Below are 20,730 nucleotides of genomic sequence, written 5' to 3'. Positions count from 1 at the left end.
TGTGTTCTGCCCCACTTCAGTGCTCCGACCACCGCTCCTCTGGTCCGGACATAGCAGTGAGTGCCGGTACCGAAGGAGCGGTGGTCGGAGCACAGAAGCTGACGTGCCGCTGGTAACACTTACCTAGCTGGCCAGAGCACGACCTCATTGCTGCCCCACTCCTCCGCGCTCCGTTGCTATGGGCGCACACACAGCGTCAGTGACGTCCCTGCATGCGCCACCTTCCCGGTGGACCCTGCGTTTTTAAAGTAAACGTGGGGTCTCCGAGAGCGCATCCCTGTGTCCTGAAAACATCTTCCGGGACACAGGGATGTCCCAGGCAGCGGCGGGCCGGATAAATGTCCTCGGCGGGCTCTGTGCTGCCTGTGCTCTGTGCTGGGAAGTTTAAATGACAGCTAACAGCTTGTGAGTGCATTATAGGGCATCTACTTTAAAAGGGCACGGCCCTTAGCCCCCTTTTGACTTAAAGGGGTATTCCAGGCAAAACCTTTTTTATATATATATATATATCAACTGGCTCTGGAAAGTTAAACAGATTTGTAAATTACTTCTATTAAAAAATCTTAATCCTTCCAATAGTTACTAGCTTCTGAAGTTTTCTGTCTAACTGCTCAATGAAGATGTCACGTCCCGGGAGCTGTGCATGATGGGAGAATATCCCCATAGGAACTGCACAGCTCCGAGGGGTGGAGCCTAGCCGCGGACCGGAATGAACGTGTGAGCCTGCAGCTCACTCGCCTAACCAGAGAAAAGCGCCTATAACTCCAACTATTCTTCGCTAATGATGGTCAAATATGGCAAACAAGCACCCGGTGACCCGGGCGAGTCACCTAGATCGCAGAAAGGACAGGCTGAAATGTCCAAATTCTTCATGAAGAAAGGCGGCTTTTCTCCTGCTCGTCAGCCCAAGATGGCGCCGGATGCAGCTTCACAGAGAGACTCCATGGAGGAAGGTGAGCAAGATAGCGATACTGACTTCTCTCCAGCTGTTGTCACACAACAGTTTCTGAAATCCTTTATGAGAAAAGCCCTCTCTCAAGCTGTTAAACCGGTTCTCACTGAATTGGCTGACATTAAGACAGAAGTTATGGCCATGGGCCACAGAACGGAGGCGTGCTCAGCTCTTACTACTTACTCAGCGGCCCTCACGGACCAAACTGAACTGTTGGAGGCGCACTTAAACTCTACGTACACTCTCATAGAGGATCAAGAGAATAGGAGCCGAAGGAAAACCATTAGGCTCAAGGGTCTGCCTGAATCGTGGGCAAACGAGGCGCTACGGAAGGTTGCTGCTGAAATCTTTGAATCACTCATTGGCCCTGAAAGAGCTGCCGGAGTTATAATAGAGAGGATACATAGAGCCCTGCGACCTAAACCGAAACCCACCGATCCCCCAAGAGATGTAATCTGCGGCTTACTTTCATATGTGGACACTGCTGCTTTTCTTCAAGCTGCCCGCGAGAAGCAGTCAGTCGCCTATGGGGGAGATGAAATTGCTTTGTATCAGGATATTGCTCCGCCCACACTAGCCAAGAGGCGCCTTATGAAACCTCTACTTGAAAAACTGAGATAACAGGGCCTACAATATGCCTGGCTATTCCCATTCGGCCTCTCTATTAATCACAATGGCCGCAGGCTGACTGTGCGCACGCCATCTGATTTAGCTACTGTTTGGTCCACCCTGGAAATCTCACCTGTTGAAGTTCCCTCATGGCTCCCCGTGCCGAAGCTCAACGCTCTACCTGAGCTGCCGAGACCCTAGGAGTGGAAAGTGGTTTCGCGTACTAAAGCTGGAAAACAAAAGAAGACCCCAGTGAAAGATGGACCTCTGCCACGCTGAGATCTGCATCCCGGCTCTCTGTCCACTTCTTACCTTGTTCATCAAGACCGGCACTCCTGACTGCTGCCTCCTGATGACCGGAATACTAACGGCTGGAGCCGTTCAGGTTTGACGTTCTTGACTTCTGGTTGCCAGCTTAGTTATTTGGCCTTGTGGCATTTTCCCAGATCCATAACCGGGACTGCCTTAAACTTCCCCGCCACCAGGTTTTCCACTATCCCATCCCTCTCCTCCTCTCCCCCCCCCCCCCTTTTAGGCCTCTCCTGGACATTGGCACATCTGAGCATGGTCTATTGCTCCCTATTTCACCTGTACCATACGTACCCCTTATATAGCCTTATGTATGGAAGGAACTTTTGCAGTTTCTTCCCTTCATCAAGATTCCTATCTCCCGAATTTTATATGGACGCAGATTGAGACTGTACCTTATCCATACCTACTTACCAGGACGCTGATGTGAACCTCGTCCCGTGCATCAAGTGGCACTCTTGGCGTTCTATTGTGCTCTCCCCCCCCACCCTTTTTTCCTTTCCCCACTGTGACTATTACGTTGCTTTGGGAGCAGAATGTTATGCTGAGATTGGAGCTTGCAGAACTATCCTTCCCTCAAAACCCCCCTCCCCCCTTTACTTGAAACTTGTGGAAGTGCTAATGTTCAGTTCTTACCAGATCTTATGACCTTAGCTTGAATGTTTAATACTGTATCTGCTCTGGACTAACTAAGTTGAATGCATTCATTAAATTGTTATCCTTCTCCCCCTCCTCCACCCCCCCTCTCACCCCCTCCCCCCCCCCCCATCCTTTACTTGGAACTTGTGGAAGTGCTAATGTCCAGTTCTTACCAGATTCTTTGTCCTTCGCTTGAATGTTTAATACTGTATTTGCTCCTCTGGACTACCTAAGTTGAATGCATTCACCACATTGGTGTCTTATAACGTTAGAGGTTTGAATACCCCTGAAAAAAGACACCATATTGCAGATCAACTCAGGAGACTGAGGACATCAATAGCCTTTTAGAAGGAAACACATCTAAAAAAGGATAAAATCCCCAAGTTTCCCACAAAATATTTTAATCAGTGGTACCACTCCTGCCATGGGACTTTGGTGTCAAAGGGTGTGTCTATAGCTCTACACCACTCCCTTACACCAGTACGAGGACTCAGAGGGCAGGGTGTTGTTTTTACGCATCCAACTTCATCAGTCCAAGTACACCCTAGCTAATATATATGCGCCCAACAACGCCCAGGTTCCTTGGTTACTCCAGGTTCTGACAGACCTCAAGTCGTTTGCGGAGGGACCGATTATCATGGGATCAGATTTCAATGTAGTACTACATCCTTGTTTAGATTCTTCTTCTGGTGCCTCTCACATCTCGCAGAAATTGCTAGCTAGATTGCACACTAAACTGACTGACTTATCTCTTCTAGACTGTTGGAGAATCGGGAACCCTTCCGTCAAGGATTCACCGACTCACCGAACCTATGAATGTTTTGATTACCTGCTAATCCATCAATCTCTCCTTCCGTCTATTACGGACTCAACACGATCACGATATGCTCCTGTTTCTTTGCTTTTCTCTTTTTCTGAAACATATCCCCTCCCACCTAAATGGAGACTAAACGAAAGAATTCTGGGACACCCTCAGGCTTACCCCGACATACTACAACACCTTCAGTCGTATTTTGCAATCAATGTTCCTTCTGGCCCCTCCCCGCTCATGGTGTGGGAGGTCCACAAGGCATATATTAGGGGAATTCTCATTTCTTGGGGATCTAAACTTAAGAAGGACTACAGGGGGAAAACTGATCAGCTGTTGCAGGATATAGCCATTTTAGAAAGAGCTCACAAACGTTCGCAACTCGTGGCTACTTTATCCGATCTCAAAGATCTCAGAGAACAATTACTTAACCACTTACAAGATCAATCATCCAAAGCTTACCTCCATCACAAGCATAAACTATATGCCCATGGTGACAAGGGAGGTAGTCTCATGTCCTCCCTCATTAAAAAAGCTAGAGTCAAGCAGCACATACATGAAATCAGAAAGAGGGATGGCCTCACTTACAATTCTACCCCAGATATAGCTAAGGCTTTCCAACGCTTTTATAATACTCTATATAATATACAACCTAATCATAATGAAATCTGGGCACCTGCCCTTATGGCGGCTCAGGAACGATTGTTACACGACCTGGCCTTACCTACCCTAGACCCCTCTATGATCGCCTCTTTATAAGAGCCAATTACCCCTGAAGAGGTCAAGAGAGTAATTATGTCCTTTCCACCGGGCATGAGCCCAGGCCCAGATGGGATCCCTTTAATCTACTACACCAAATGTCTGGACACACTACTCCCAGACCTTACTTCCTCCTGTAATTCCCTACTGCAGGGGGTAGCTCTTCCGAAACAGGCACAGGAAGCCAACATCACCCTTATTGCCAAGGAAGGAAAGGATCCAGCAGACTGTGGGAGCTATAGGCCCATATCTCTTCTTAATATAGATCTGAAGATATGGGCTAAGCTTCTCTCCTTACGCATCTAAAAATTCCTCCCACATCTAGTTGCACCGGAACAGTCTGGTTTTGTGCCTGGGCGGGAGAGTAGGTCTTACACATTTAAACTTCTGGCTTCCATACATAATGCTCGTTCAAAAGAACTCCCGTTGGACCTTCTCGGTGTTGACGCCGAGAAGGCCTTCGATAGAGTGAGCTGGTCGTGTATGATGGCGGTCCTTCGAAAGTTTGGCTTTCCATCCTCATTTACCACTGCTATTTTCTCATTATACGCCAGTCCCTATGCTTCTTTGTTAATTAATGACATGATATCTCCTGCTTTTCACATCACAAATGGCACCTACTCTTTTTGTGCTAGTCCCTCCTCCAAACAATAAGTCAACTAGAAGAGGTGAAGGGTATAACCACATCTGATGGTGAACTTAAGACATTAGCATTCGCAGACAAGCTCTTTCTCCTCTCAAAGCCTGAGGAGGGCCTCCCCTGCCTGGTGTCACTGTTCTCTGAATTTGGACGGCTCTCCAATTTTAAAGTTAATATATCGAAGTCGGAACTCCTAAATATTACGCTCCCACAAGATAGGGTTGCCTGTCTCAAATCGCTATCTCCATTCCCCTGGGCCTCTTCTTCTCTCAAGTACCTAGGTGTCTATATTACGACCTCTCTATCTACACTGTTCGATGCAAATTACAAACCCCTACTAACAGACATTCAATCCCTTTTGAAGGAATATGACAACCCCCTAATATCTTGGATTGGGAGGAGGAATGTACTTCAGACATATGTAGTCCCTAAAATAACATATACATTTCAAATGTTACCAATTGCACTTCCCCCTCCTTCTTTCTCTCTGTTAGGAGATTATTCTTTACATACCTATGGAAACATAAAAAACCTAGGATAGCACACTCCCTCTTATCTAGACCCCCAAATAAGGGAGGTATAGGAATTCCTGATATGCAGATACTGTACCAATACATACAACTCAGGAGATGAATACTATCCCAACCTCATATTCACACTTCCCCTGACTTACACCTAGTGTCTGAATGGAAGTGGGCCCGTTGGATGGGGGGAGATGATTTCTTAAAGTCCCTATGGTTTCCTAAGAAAAGACGTTACTGTTTATCGGATGAATCAGTCCTTCTCTCTGGCATCTTCACTGTCTGGCATTCTCTAGCTCCTGCTCTATCTCCTCCTGTCTCCCCTATCCTCCCAGCTGGTCTGATACCGGTGATCGTGCAATGTGAGTCCCCGACATATGCTCCTCTTTGGGAGAAATTGAATTACTACCCCATCAACCAGTTGTTCACTGACGGAGGGGTTCCTAGTGAAGCTACTTTTCGCTCACTGCTGCCTCCTTCGAGTCTCTCGTTTTTACACTTAGCACACTTGAAACATTGTTGTACCCGATTTCTTTTAGAGATCGGTAATATCAGAGAATGCACTGATTTTGAGAAGTCCTTGACATCCACATCCTCACAACTGCATAAACTGTCTTATGTTAAGACCTTATATGTGAACGCTATTCCCACATCTAAACCTGGATACTTATTATCCTGGGAAAAAGAGCTCAATATCTCCCTAACTGACTCTGAGATGAGGTACATTCTCACTCACTCACAGGGTTTTTCCAGATGTATTAGACTCAGGGAAACACATTACAAGTTACTTTCCCATTGGCACAGGACACCTGAATTCCTATATACACATGGTCTTTCAACCTCCAGCTCTTGTTGGAGATGTGGAACACAAGTTGGAAATCATTCGCACATCTGGTGGACGTGCCCCTCCATTAGTCCCTTTTGGTCTAGCATAAAACACAGAATAAACTCCATATTACCGATTCCAGTTGCTCTGGAACCTGATATGGTCCTCTTGGGGAAGCCCTCTAGCACGTACCTCCCCCACAGAGATCATCTGCTAACGCACCTCCTGGCAGCGCCAAGTCGCTTATACTTCTGAAGTGGCTTGACTCACGTCCTCCAACTTTGGAGGAGTGGGAGACAAAGGTCCACCAGATCTGCAGATTTGAGGAGCTTTCATCGAGAGTTGCCCGAGCACATGATAAGTTTCAACGCACCTGGTCCCCCTGGTTGGAATATAGGAAACAAGCTGTCTAGTGAACTGTCTATGAACTCTCTGTCCTGATGTCCATTATCGCTATCACCTCTTTCCCATGCCACTCCCCCCATCCCCCCCCCCCTCCTTTCTATTTCTATCTCTTTCCCTCCTCTTCTTTCTTTTCCGTCTTTCTATACTACATATTTTCTGGCCTCTGTCTGTTTTAGTAGCCACTGTTTATCGCGAACGGTGAAATGAACTGTATCGCGCGTTTTATTTTCTGATCTGTATGCCACATGCTGACTGTTAACATTGTTCTCTTATGATGTAACTTGCTTCAGTGAAGAAAACAATAAAAAGTTAATTGAGAAAAAAAAAGGGACTGCACAGCTCCTGGGACGTGAGTCATCAGAGAGCAGTTAGACAGAAAACAACAACTCAACTTCAGAAGCTAATAACTATTGGAAGGATTAAGATTTTTTAATAGAAGTAATTTACAAATCTGTTTAACTTTCCGGAGCCAGTTGATATATAAAAAAAAGTTGTGGCCTGGAATACCCCTTTAATGTGTGTAAGTCCCTGATCAAATGAAATTACTCCAACTGTGTGACAGTTACAAGTGGAGTATCACAGGAGGACTGGATCCACTTCTTTTCAATATGTTTTAACTTCCAATAGAAGTCAATGAGTAATCACCAGGCTACAGGTTCCTTTGGTCCAAGAGGCTGCTTACAAAATCTCTAAATGTTGTTAAAAGCAGTTCAGGCAAGATAGCTGTTTCCATAATGATGCACAGAAAATACAATAAATACATCTACAATCACAATAGTGAAACAAATAAAAAAAATATTTATCAGTATCTAATTTTAATTTGTAAAAAAGTAAAGGAGATGCATGCCCTTTAATGAACACTAAACACCTTGCTTTCAGCTATATATATATATATATATATATATATATATATATATATATATATATATATATATTGGTGTTTTGTTTTATATAATAAACTATATTATTTTCTTTTCTTTTTTTTTTAAATTGTATCTGTAGTGTTAGTTTGGAATTTTCAACTAATCACGGCAGGACTTGGTCCTTATTGCATTCTGAATGTCTGCCTGAGCTTTGTGCTGGACCTCATCTTCCACACAGCACCATATATTTATCTGATAACTACAGTGGGTAAGTAGAAACTGAAGACTTCATATTTTCAGAAAATAGTTTTAATCAACAATGTCAAAACTGTTAACCTCCATCTTTACTTCCTGACTCCCCTGTACAATGTGCATTTTCAGTATGGCTGGAAGAGGAAAATAATCTGCTTCCAGACAGCTCTGGCAGTGGCTTATCTCCCATGAAATCCAGTATACTTAGGATGGAATTCGACTGAGGTTTTTTTTTGCAAAAACGCCAATTTTCCCGCCAATGTCCAGATGTCAGCTGCAAGTCAATAGTAAACTGCAAAATGCCAGATCCACTTAGCGATTTTCAGTTTGGCGTTTTTTTAATCCTTTTGGCGTTTTTCAGCAATTTTGGGCTCAGAGGCTGATTTTTCAAAACGCCTGACAAAACCTAGTTTGGCGTTTTTTCAAGTGGTTTTTATTCTTCTTTTGGTCCAAAAAATTGATGGAGATACCTTTTTAATTAAAATTTCGTAGGGTACCATAAAAAAAAAAATCTTCCCTGCGCCCTTTCTGTGTCACCGGTGTCTCTATACCGGATTCCCCTGAAGCGTCCTTGTTGTTTATGTTTGATGTCTCCTCCTTTTCTTTTAAGAAGTCGCTCTTGTGCTACCTTCTGCAGGCTGCAAAATCAGTCATTCCTCGTAAATGAAGATCGACAGAGTCTCCCACAGTGGGTGAATGGGTAGCGGAAGTTAACCATCTACAGCGTATGGAGGAACTGATTGCTTTGTCTCCTGCAGAAAGTGAACGCTATAACAAGACCTGGTTTGACTGGCTGTCTTTCCAGTCTACTCCAGATTATTGCACTCTACTGGCCTCTGGGAACCCTGTGGCCTCCTAACTGTTCTGCCTCTTCCCTCCCTATTGTGTCTTTGCCCTCTGTTGTCTCGTGATATGGTTTCTTGTGCTCCCCCTGTCCTCTGTCTTCCTCCCATTTCTTGGGTTCCTTCTTTTCTTACCGCTAGAAGTCCACTCCTTCACTTTTTTGTCTTTTATACTGACAGGTGCTTGCTCTTCTCTCATTATACAGTATAGGCATGTTTGCTGAAAGCATTACTTTACCACTTCATTTGATACTATATTCAGCTTACTGTTCTAATTGCTGGAATGTCAATATGGTTTTATTATCATTACTTGCATTGAGTCATCACTCTCCTTGCTGTATTTGTTTTTTTTTGTTGTTGTTTATTCTCAATTCAAAAGACAATAAAACTTTAAATTTGAAATAAAAAATTATAAGAAGAAGATACAGTAGTGATAAAAATAATTGTATTTAACGAAATTTATCTTTTTTATTACAACATTTTTATTAATTTTTAAACAGGGATCAATTTATGTGGGCGGGTAAAGCACTAAAAATGTAGCCGACAATATTAAAAATGTAGTGAGTGTGTGTTTTTCACTTTTTTCCCCAACATTTTTTAGGTAGTACTACTACTTCCACCATGGAACACACTGTTCCATGATGGGAGTAGTAGTACCTGTACTAATAGACAGATCGCCTGTTGCAAACCTTCTGTATAATGTATAGATGCGGCCAGACTCTCTTCTATGGTCACCTGCTGACGTATATATACACCTATTCATATTTCCCGCAGAGAGCTATGATTGGTCAGATGGTTCCAGCCAATCACAACTCTCTGTAGGAAATAGGAATATGTGTATATATACGGCAGTGCAGGGGACCATAGAAGAGCGGCCACATCTATACATTAAACAGGAGGATCACATTGGGTGTCAGTAGTGACATCCGCTGTGATGTGTCCTTAACTGCAAGTACTACTACTCCCAACATGGAGCACACTCTGCTCCATGCTGGGAGCTGTATTACCTGCATTAATAGACAGATTGCAATGGGTGTCAGAAATGACACTCGCTGCGATCTGTCTATTAATGCAGGTATTACAGCTCCCAGCATGGAGCAGAATGTTGGGAGGAGTAGTACTTGCAGTTAAGGACACATCACAGGGCATGTCACTACTGACACCCAATGTGATCCTCCTGTATAATGTATAGATGCGGCCGCTCTTCTATGGTCCCCTGCACTGCTCTATATATACACATATTCCTATTTCCCACAGAGAGTTGTGAATGGCTGGAACCATCTGACCAATCACAGCTCTCTGCAGGAAATATGAATAGGTGTATATATGTCAGTACAGGGGACCATAGAAGAGCGTCTGGCCGCATCTATACATTATACTGAAGGATCGCAACAGGCGATCTGTCTATTAGTACAGGTACTAGGTACTACTACTCCCATCATGAAACAGTGTGTTCCTTGGTAGGAATAGTAGTACTACCTAAAAAAAAGTGAAAAACACACACACACACACTACATTTTTAATATTGTCGGCTACAATTTTTAGTGCTTTAGTGATCATCCTGTATATAGCAGTGATGGAGCAGCTTTCTCCTGCAACCATCCGGCCAATCACTACTCTGGGCGGAAAATATGAACGGCCAATGATGTGAATGGAACATCACTCAGTACAGAGCAGAGATGCGAGCGCTGTATAGAGCCGCATCTCTGCTATATAATGGACCATCGCATCGGGTGTCAGACTGATACCCGGGGCAATATGTCTATTAGTACAGGTACTACTACTCCCATCATGGAACAGTGTGTTCCATGCTGGGAGTAGTAGTACTACTTAAAAAAAAAAAAAGAGGGAAAAAAAGTTAAACACACACACACTTTATAAAAAATTTTATTAAAATTTTGTTATAAAAAACAAAACATTTAGTTAAATACATTTTTTTACATACCTACTGCATCCTTTTTTTTTTTCTTTTTTTTGGTACCCAATTAATTTTGTACAAAAAAATGCCAAATGGGCCAAAAAAGGCAAATTCCACACAAAGGTAAAAACGCCAAAACGCAGGGAAAAACAGTGGCAGTTTTTCTGGCATTTTTTCTGGCGTTTTTAAGCCAAAAAAATCGAAGGGCAAAAACCTCAGTGGTATTCCAGCCTAAATCCTCATAAACCCAGTCTGATAACTGCCATCAGGGCAGAGTCAACAAACCCCTATAAGGCATCATTATCTGTTCTGTTAAAATTGGCATGTTTGGTCAACTTTATATGTAAGGTTGCTTAAGCTTACTGTTAGCTGAGACCAGTAAGGTTTGAGAACATTGTGGTAAATTAACATCTTTTGTTGTAAAATATGAGTAATTAAAATTGCAATGTTTTTTACAGAAAAAATTGAGGTTCTTAGCATACCATTTGATCAAATAGTGTGTTCCATCCTACCGAGACTTTATCTGGACTTTATACACAGTTAACCTCTTCTGGACTAGCACTACGCCCACAATTTCTGAGCATATAAGAACAAAACTTCTGCTTTAAACCACCCAGTGGAATGGGTGGGTTGCACAACCAAGATAGGGGTGATAGCATGCTGCTGTAAATTTTTGTGTGTATCTCAGCTATAGCAGCATGCACCTATCTATTTATAATAGTAATTTTTAGTGTATATACACACATATATATATATATACATATACATACAGTGGGGATCAAAAGTTTAGGCACCCCAGGTAAAAAAAATTATTAATGTGCATAAAGAAGCCAAGGAAAGTTGGAAAAATCTCCAAAAGGCATCAAATTACAGATTAGACATTCTTATAATATGTTAACAAAAGTTAGATTTTATTTCCATGATTTACACTTTCAGAAAACAAAAAAAATGGCGTCTGCAAAAGTTTGGGCACCCTGCAGAGTTAATATCTTGTACTGCCCCCTTTGGCAAGTATCACAGCTTGTAAACGCTTTTTGTAGCCAGCCAAGTCTTTCAATTCTTGTTTGAGTTATCTTTGCCCATTCTTCCTTACAAAAGTCTTCCAGTTCTTTGATATTTCTGAGCTGTCTGTCACGCATATCTCTTTTAAGGTCTTTTCCTAGATTTTCAATTAAGTTGGGGTCAGGAGATTGTGAAGGCCATGGCAAAACCTTCAGTTTACGCCTCTTGATGTAATGCCCCGTGGATTTCGTGGATATCCATTTGTAGAAGCAATCCTCTCTTTAACTTCAGCTTTTTCACAGATGGCATCAAGTTAGCATCCAAAATTTGCTGAAATTTTATTGAATCCATTTTTCCTTCTACTCGTGAGATTTTCCCTGTGCCACTGGCTGCAATACAACCCCAAAGCATGATTGATCCACCCCCCCCCCCCCCCCATGATTAACAGTTGGACAGAGGTTCTTTTCATTAAATTCTGTTCCCCTTCTTCTCCAAACGTACCTTTGCTCATTCCGGCCAAAAAGTTAAATTTTAACCTCATCGGTCCACATAACTTGTTTCCAAAATGCATCAGGCTTGTCTATATGTTCATTTGAAAAGTTCAAATGCTGATTTTTGTGGTGAGAACTCTTCCATGAAGACCATATTTGTACAAGTATCTCTTTATAGTGGAATAGTGTACCACAACTCCAGTGTCTGCCAGATCTTTCTGGAGGGATTGTGCAGTCAAACGTGGGTTTTGAATAGTTTTTCTCACAATCCTGCAAGCTGTTCTGTCTGATTTTTCTTGGTCTTCCAGATCTTGCTTTAACTTCCACTGTTCCTGATGACTGCCATTTCTTAATTACATTCCGAACAGAGGATATTGACATCTGAAAACGTTTTGCTATCTTCTTATAGCCTTCTCCAGCTTTGTGAGCATCAACTATTTTCAGTTTCAGATTTCTAGACAACTGCTTAGAAGAACCCATGGTGCTTATTGTTGGGGCAAGGTCAGATGAGTCTGGGCGTTTAAAACCTTTGAGATTGACATCACCTGGTCTTCCCAGATGATGATTGAGTACAATCCATGACACTGGCAGGTCCCAGCTTTGCAAAGGGGGCAGTGCATGCTATAAATTCTGCAGGGTGCCCAAACTTTAGCAGATGCCATTTTTTTTGTTTTCTGTTATTTTGAAAGTGTAAATGAGGGAAATAAAATCTAACTTTTGTTGACATATTTTGAGAATGTCTAATCTGTAATTTGATGCCTTTTGTAGATTTTTCCATCTTTCCTTGGTTTCTTTATGCACATTAATGCAAATTTTCACCTGGGGTGCCCATGTGGTATCTATAAATGTTAAACCTTTTAAAGGCTATTTGTGTGATTCATGTTACCTCTGTATATACAATGTCAAATACCGATCTTTGCCAAAGGAAAAGAAGTTGTCTTCTTCCTCTATTTGCAAGGTTTTCCTTTATATTTAGCTGGAATCTAAACCCTCCAAATACAGTAAGAATATAGGGGGGGACATTTATCATTGTGTCTGTAGCAGGCATGTTTTGAAATAATTTATTTCTGATATGTTTGATAAATTTGACGCACATGAGCAGAAAACAATAAATCACTTCAGAACACCATTTTTTTTATTTCTCCTCTTCTTTTAAACACACTATCTATACATATATATGTATATAATTTTTTTAATGCGTTTATTCCTTTTTAAAAAAAATTTCTTCTTTTTTTCACATTTGTTTAATGACATTTTTTTTTAATATCTGTACTGCACTGTATTATGCCAGTTAAGGCACTAAGGCAGAGTCTCATCGACTTCTGTAGCCATGACAACGGAGGCCATTTTCAGACCTCTGGTTGCCCTGGCTACCATCGGTTCCCCCGATAAAAGGGAACCCCCTCCCTCGGACACCCTGTAGATGCTGCAGTCACAAATGAAATCAAGGCACCTATAATTTCATATTCCCTGCCTGGAGCCATGATTGGTCGGTCAGTCCTGACCAATGACATAATCACGGCACCTGTAATTTCATATTCCACACGGGGAGCCATGATTGGTTTGTTGGTCCCAACCAATCACGCCTCTCTGCGAGGGAATATGAGTTCACAGCACCCGTAATTTCATATTCCCTGCCGGATGCCTTCATTGGTCAGCCCTAACCAATCACAGCTCCCAGCAGGGAACATGAATTGACAGGAGTTAGACACAAGCTAAAAGGTGCTCTTTAACAGAATAAAATCACCCTAATCTTGTGGGACACTGTAGATTTGTGGTATTTTGGAAGGGTTTCTGACTTTTTGTGTGACATGCACACTTGATAATCTGTTACCACTGCATTAACCCCTGGTAGTCCTGGTAGTTAAGGACACAGGGCGTACCTGTACACCTGTGGGAATTTCGGTCCCTGCCACCTGCTGAAATCATTCCTGAGACCCCCATGTTGGCGATCGCCACACATCGACGATCAATTCAGACAGGCGATTTGCGGCGATTCCGGGTCAATCTGGTCTCCGGTGACCCAGAAAAAAAAGAGTGAAAGCCCCATTCACCCTTACCCAGCAAGAGTGAGGTGGCTTACTTTCTGCTGACACCTTTGTCCATGTCAGGAACTGTCCAGAGCAGGATAGGTTTGCTATGGGGATTTGCTTTTGCTCTGGACAGTTCCTGACATAGTCAGACAGAAAAGAAATTCAAAAAGAAAATAACTTCCTGAGGAGCATACAGCAGCTGATAAGTACTGGAAGGATTAAGATTTTTAAATAGAAGAATTTACAAATCTGTTTAATTTTCTGGCACCAGTTGATTTTGAAAAAAAATGTTTTACACCGGAGTAACCCTTCAAGTGCTGGTGCCTAACACAACTCCTGCTTTCTTGCTCTCACTTTTCAGACCCTCCTTGACTGATGTACAGGGCTCTTTACATAAGTCAAGAAGAGGCTGTAAGCTAAGGGCAAGCAAGAAGATATGCCAGGCAGTGACACTTGTACAGCTTGGCACCCATCTCCTTGACACTTGGTGGGAAAATAAATAGGCAACTTTATTCTTATTTAGGCTTGAAAACCCCCATTAGCTTCAGGAAAGATATCAGCTATCTAAAGTTGTCTGCAGCACTTAGTGGCCAGTGGAGCTGACAGTTCCCTTTACACATGTTCTGTCAGTGGACTAAAAAACTAAAAGCTATGTGCACCTGTTATAATTATACAATTACTGTATATTACCTAAGCTATGTTACAAAATAGATAAACAAATAATAAAGTTTAACTTTAAGATTATAGTAGCCTTTATTATCACTTAATATGTTATTTAATGTTAATATAGATATTTATATCACTCAGGTGGAGTAGGATTACAACCCCTCTTCCAAATGCAGCGCTTACCAGAAACACAAGACTACGATGGAGACAGAATGGACCTGTTGTCGGAAACATGTGGGCACTTGATAACAGTTAGTATTATCATATTCTAATAAACAGCAAGATATATAATACACTGCTATTGAAAAGTTAAAATGATTCTTCATCTTTGCAGCTCTTTAGTACACTTAAATGTAGGCACTTTCAGGAGGCATACATAAGTTTACTTATTTCGGTTTTCTGACACATAACTTTTATGACGTTTTATTACTATAAAATCTAATTACTGGATACCTAAATATGGCAGTCACTCTCTCTCAAATGTGTTAGAATTGCCAACAGGGGAGGGAAAATGTATTTTGGTGCTCTGAGCAGATAATGCAACAGGGGGTAGGGCATATCGACCCTGGCTGGGCGCTGCTGCTGCACAGGCCCCATAGCAGCTGCATTGTCTGCCTGTATGGACACTATGCCACTGGCCCCGACACATGTTTTGATCTTTATTAAGGGTTATCAACCCCTTTGGGCTGTGGCAGCACCACAGCCAGTACCATGGGTAAGCTACTTCTATTTCTTTACTAAGAGTGTAAGGTTGTAAGTTGTAATTGTAATAAACCATGTGTTTTTTTCCTTGATTTATTTATATATAATTATTTTTAATATTTAATGAATATTCAATATTACACACATTATAACAAGGGAACCTGGTACCAAGTAAAATTTGTTCTAAGTAAATTCTAAGTAAAACTTAGAAAAAGCAAACCCAAAACAAATTCCAAAGGGCCAGAAGTGAAGGGATTGGGTAATGAGGTGTTCTTGGGTTCTTTTCAGACCCTTTATTTTGTGGTCAGCAATTTTCCAGATTCTCTTTTCTTTTCTTTTTTTTGATAGGCAACCTTTATAAATGTATGGCTAAGTTTCCATTAGTTTTTTTCTCTGGCAGTTTTTGGAAAACTGCCACTGCAGTTTTTGAGCCAAAGCCAGAAATGTATTCAAAGGGAATAGGACATATAAAGGAAAGACGAATACTTCTCCTGCCAAATGGATCCACAAACTGCCAGAAAAAAACCAAGTGGAAACTTAGCCTTATGGATCCACTTCTGACTTTGGCTCAAAAACTGCAGTGGCAGTTTTCCAAAAAGTGCCAGAAAAAAAACTAGTGGAAACTTAGCCTATAGGCCATGCCCATTTTGTAGGGGTTTATTTGATTTTGGTTAGTTTGCAAATTTTTCCGGCCCATTATGTTGCATTCTGGTGCAGACACATCACAAACAACATGCACAAAAACTCCCCTAAAAAACATTCAGAAAGAGCTTAGAAAATGAGGGTCATGAGTGGAGTGGAGTTTTCTTTGTGTTTTTTTCCCCAACAAGTATTTTTCCATGGTATTTACAAATTTTCCCGATGTTTTGCACTTTTCCCTACATTTAACTTTTTAACAACTCCTCTGAGCTGTTGGGGTTTCCAGAGATCAAATCCACCACATTTTATGTGGGAACATTAGTAAATATGTTAGGATTTTTAGAAACTGTTGGGAACACGCCCCTTTTGTCTAGGAAATGCCCATTTTCCCTGCAGCCACACCACTTTTTTGTGGGTTTTTGGGGGAAATCGAAGGGTTCTGAGAAGCCTAGGGTTTTTTTGGGCACAGACTGTCACAAATTGTGTCACAGGCAGTGTGCGACACATTTGGAAGCACAGCCTGAGCAAAAACTGTCAGGTACACTAAAGTAAATGAGGGCCATTGTGTTCACAGATTGTTTCGTTTTTTTCATAGGCTTTAATAGTACATTTTTTTTCTTTTCAAATTCAAAAAAGAGTTTTATTGATATTCAAAAAGGAAACAGTACACATACAAGGTGTGCAATAAAATAGGCAAACAAATAGAAGTCCAGTAGACTTGGAAGGCCAAAAAGTACAAAAACATGAACATCAAGTTAAAACAATGCTGAACATACCATAGGGTAAGGAAAATGTGGAGAAGGCAATGAAAGCTTTAGTAAGAGCGACCAGAAAGGAACAGTAGAGGTCACAAAGAAGCCCTGAACTGCAAGAGAAAGAGCTGACCAGTCATGGAAAGGGCTGCCCTAGTACATCAAGAGGGTAAGAAGATCTTAAACACATTGCCAAGAGAAACAGACACCAAAAAGAGGGAACAAGATAGAGAAGAGGAGAGAGCATAAAAGAATATGATTAAGGTGAGGCAAGAGCACGGAGTAGCAGGAGAGGAGACACGTACCAGAAAGAGGGACACCGGTTGGCGGTAAACTAACTAGAACAAGGGGGGGGGAGAGACCATGAAGGAGCAACACAGCTATCCAGGCACGCAAAAGCTATCTCAAGGACCTGTATCTATCAGAAGAACAGAACTGTGACCATGGGAGCCAGGTGGTTTCCGTGCGGATTGCGTCCGCCGGGAGGCCAGACATAAGTTCCTCCATATGGCGGATGTGAGTGACCTCCGCAAACCATTCCTCCAAGGATGGAGGGTCCGCAGACTTCCACCTCCGAGGAATGACCGTCTTCGCAACCTGAAGTAGATGTTGTGCCAGGGACCTTTTATAGCGTGCTTGCGCCATAGGGAACATAAAAAGCAAAGCCGCTTCAGGAGTACCGGGAACATGAACCCTGGACACCTCCCGGATGACCTGCAAGACAGAGTACCAAAACTAAGCAAGCGCGGGACAACCCCACCATATATGCGCCATCGTACCCACAGCAGCTCCACACTGCCAACAAGCCTCCAGAACGGAAGGATACCAGCGATGAAGAGTCGGTACCAGCGAGACATGATTTTGTAGCATGTTTCCTGCGCATTGGTGGCAATTGCTGACTTGTGAGTTAGGTAGAAACATCTGGCTCGTACCCCAGACACTCCATCCCTATTCTTTATGACAGTAGCAAGTCATAAAGAATAGGGATGGAGTGTCTGGGGTACGAGGAGGCAAGGCAAAGACGCTCGAACGGTGACAGTTCTCGGTGCAACTCAAAAGAGTTGAGTAGAGTAGAGTAGAGAAAAGTAAAAGTGGCGCAGCTGAAGATAAGCAAAGGGGGCTCGTCGAGAGGACAGCCTCTCCGTCAGCAGGGTATCCAAGGGCTTAAGCTGGCGCTCGGCTAAGACATGGTGAAAGCGGAGGGGGTGAGATCGAGAGGTGGCAAGAAAGGCACCATCAGAAGAAGCCCCAGGTGGGAAATCTGGGTGGTCGATCACAGGGAGAAGAGGACCCTGGCGGTCAATTAAACAACCCCCCCACTCCAACAGAATGCAAGGAGGCAAGAGTATGATGGGTAGAATAAGAAGTCGGGTACGAGGTCAACTGGATCGAGGACCAGGTCCAAGGCAGGGTGGCCAGGGCTTTAGGGCAGATGTCTTGGGCCAGGCGAACCCACAGCTTGGAGCCGGGTTGTGGGACCAGTCAAGGACACGGGCATGTACACAGGCTAAAAAGTACAAACGCCAGTCAGGCAGACCCGCTCCTCCAGATAATTTAGGCCTGGAAAGGAGAAGGCGATTCAATCGGGGACGTGTCAATGACCAGACAAACATCCCAAAGCAACGCTGTATGAGTCGCCAAAAGGAAGAAGGGAGGTGAATAGGGATGGTTTGTAGTAGATATAATAAGCGGGGCCGAAGGTTCATTTTCAGGATGCTCATCCGACCAAACCAAGAGAACTCCCTCCGATCCCAGGAGTTCAAGTCCACACGAAACTGTGCTAGCAGGGCAGAAAAGTTGAGGGAGAACAATTGAGAGAGGTCGGAGGACACCCTGGTGCCTAAGTAAGTGATGCCCTGGGGAGGCCAAGCAAAGGGAAAGGCCAAATGTAGGGAGTCCACTGTGCTCCCTGATAAGGAGACACCAAGTGCCTCAGATTTGGAATAGTTCATTTTAAAATTAGACCAAGCACCAAAGTCCCGAAGGTGGGCCATGAGATTGGGCAACGACACCACAGGGTCTGTAAGGTAAACTAAGAGATTATCAGCGAAAGCAGAGCACTTATATTCAGTTTCACAGACAGTCACCCCACGAATATTGGGGTCAGCTCGGATGACAGCTAAGAGATGCTCCATCACCAGGACGTACAGAAGAGGGGAGAGGGGGCATCCCTGACGTGTACCATTACGAATGGGGAAGGGATCTGACAGGAGCCATTTATTTTTAAACGAGCGGACAGGGAATCATTAAGGGCCATGACCTTAGCTACAAAGTTGGAGCCAAGCCCAACGTGTTGTAAGGTTTGTGCTAGGGAGGACCAGGAGATTCGATCAAATGCCTTTTCCGCATCAAGGGAGAGCACCATCAAGGATAACTTAGCAGTGTTAGCATAGGGATGAGGTCAATGGTCTTGATGGTGTTATCTCTGGCCTCCCTCCCGTGCAAAAAGCCCACCTGATCAAGATGAATCAGAGAGGGGAGGATGGAGTTGAGGCGGACCGCCAGTAATTTAGAGTACATTTTTAGGTCTACGAAAAAAAGGGAAATATTGAGGTAGCTCCCACGTAACTGGGGGTCCTTACCAGGTTTGGGAAGTACTACTATATGGGCCAGCATGGAGGGGTGGGGATGGGAGTGGAGGGAGAAACAGAATTAAAAGCCCAAAGCATAAGTGGGGACAGGGAGTCTATACGTTTCTTGTAAAATGTGACCGTATACCCATCAGGGCCTGGGCTCTTTCCACCCGGGAGGTCCTTGATAACTAGGGCCAGTTCCTCCGGAGAGAAAGGAGCTTCCAGCCTCTCCAATGAGTCTAGGGGGACAGAAGGAAAAGGTGAGTGCAAGGGCAGGGAAGGGGAGATTACAGACGTCAGAGAAAAAGGTGTGGAAAGCGGAAATGATATCTGGGGTTGAGTGAACTACCAAGCTGGTGCGAGAGTGAATACAGGGAATATGGGTTTGGGCTAATCGGGTGCGCAGCGCCCTGGCCAGCATGCGACCACTCTTGTTCCCATATTTGTAGAACCTACTTGGGGCCATCTGGAGCCAGCCACCCCAAGATTCTTCTAGCAAGCGCCTAACCTCAAGCCTAGCAAGCTGCAAATCTCGAAGAACTGAGTGGGAGAGGGAGCGTTTATGGGACAATTCCAGGGTGGAGACCCAGAGGAGAGCATTATGGAGAGCCTGGGCTCAGCCCTTTTTCAGACGAGAGCGGTGTTTGATCAGTTCCCCCCTAAGAACACATTTAAGAGCTTCCCACTGATAGTAAGGGGCCATGGGGTCAGAGTGGTGGTCAGCTAAAAAGGAGGAAACAGTCGTGGTCAGATCCACCAGACAGAGCGTGTCCATGAGCAGGGATTCGTTAAGTCTCCACGACCAGGCAGAATGAGTCTGTGACGGCAGATGGAGAGTACAAAAGATTGGGGCATGGTCAAACCACAACATTTTGCCAATGGAGGAGGATACAACCCATGACAAGGCACTATGTTGAACCAGAATGTAGTCCAGGCAACTGTATGACTCATGCAGGGAAGAGAAAAAACTGTAATCCCTGTCTGAAGGGTGCTGGAGACGCCAAATATCAGATAGCTGCAGGAGAGCAAAAGCACTCTTCACACGTTTAACAGCAGCATAAGATATACTGGAGGGACCCGTGGAATTATCCAGGGTAGGGCCAATCAGGCAAGGTGATAGATGGCAAGTCCAAGTCCCGTAAAAGTCCTGGAAAGTCGTCTGGAGAACGAAGGGTGTAAGTCTTGCCATCCTTCCGCACCATGAGGGCGAACGGGAAACCACAGCGGTAAATGAGGCCTCTTTCTCTAAGCACATCCAGCAGCAGCCGGAGGGCTGCACGTTGAGCTAAGGTATGGTGGAACAAGTCCGGATACAGTTGCACTTCAACATCCTTGTAAAGAATCCGGCAGCGGGTGCGGGCCACACGGAGAATGTCCTCTTTGATAGCATAGAAGTGGACCCGACAAATTACATCTTGGGGGCGTCTATCATCAGGGTGAGGAGGACAAAGTGCTCAATGGGCCCTGTCCAATTCGATGTGTGCATCCGCAGGTCGCTCCAGCAGGTCATTAAAATTGACAGCAAGGCA

The 20,730-nt window shown here is 43.7% G+C and overlaps 1 protein-coding gene across 6 annotated transcripts in view; it reads left to right on the top strand.

The window, feature by feature from the left end:
* Positions 1-20,730, top strand: part of RELN (reelin) — a 1,155,521-nt gene that overhangs the window by 742,751 nt on the left and 392,040 nt on the right. For all 6 annotated transcript variants that reach the window (XM_056573506.1, XM_056573505.1, XM_056573507.1 and 3 more), the window contains 2 exons: positions 7,471-7,599; positions 14,677-14,786. In XM_056573506.1, the coding sequence (XP_056429481.1) occupies positions 7,471-7,599; positions 14,677-14,786 (239 nt within the window). The remainder of the gene's footprint in view (positions 1-7,470; positions 7,600-14,676; positions 14,787-20,730) is intronic.

This window comes from Hyla sarda, chromosome 4, assembly GCF_029499605.1.
Source record: "Hyla sarda isolate aHylSar1 chromosome 4, aHylSar1.hap1, whole genome shotgun sequence".
Taxonomy (NCBI): domain Eukaryota; kingdom Metazoa; phylum Chordata; class Amphibia; order Anura; family Hylidae; genus Hyla; species Hyla sarda.
This window is presented reverse-complemented; position numbering and strand designations above follow the sequence as displayed.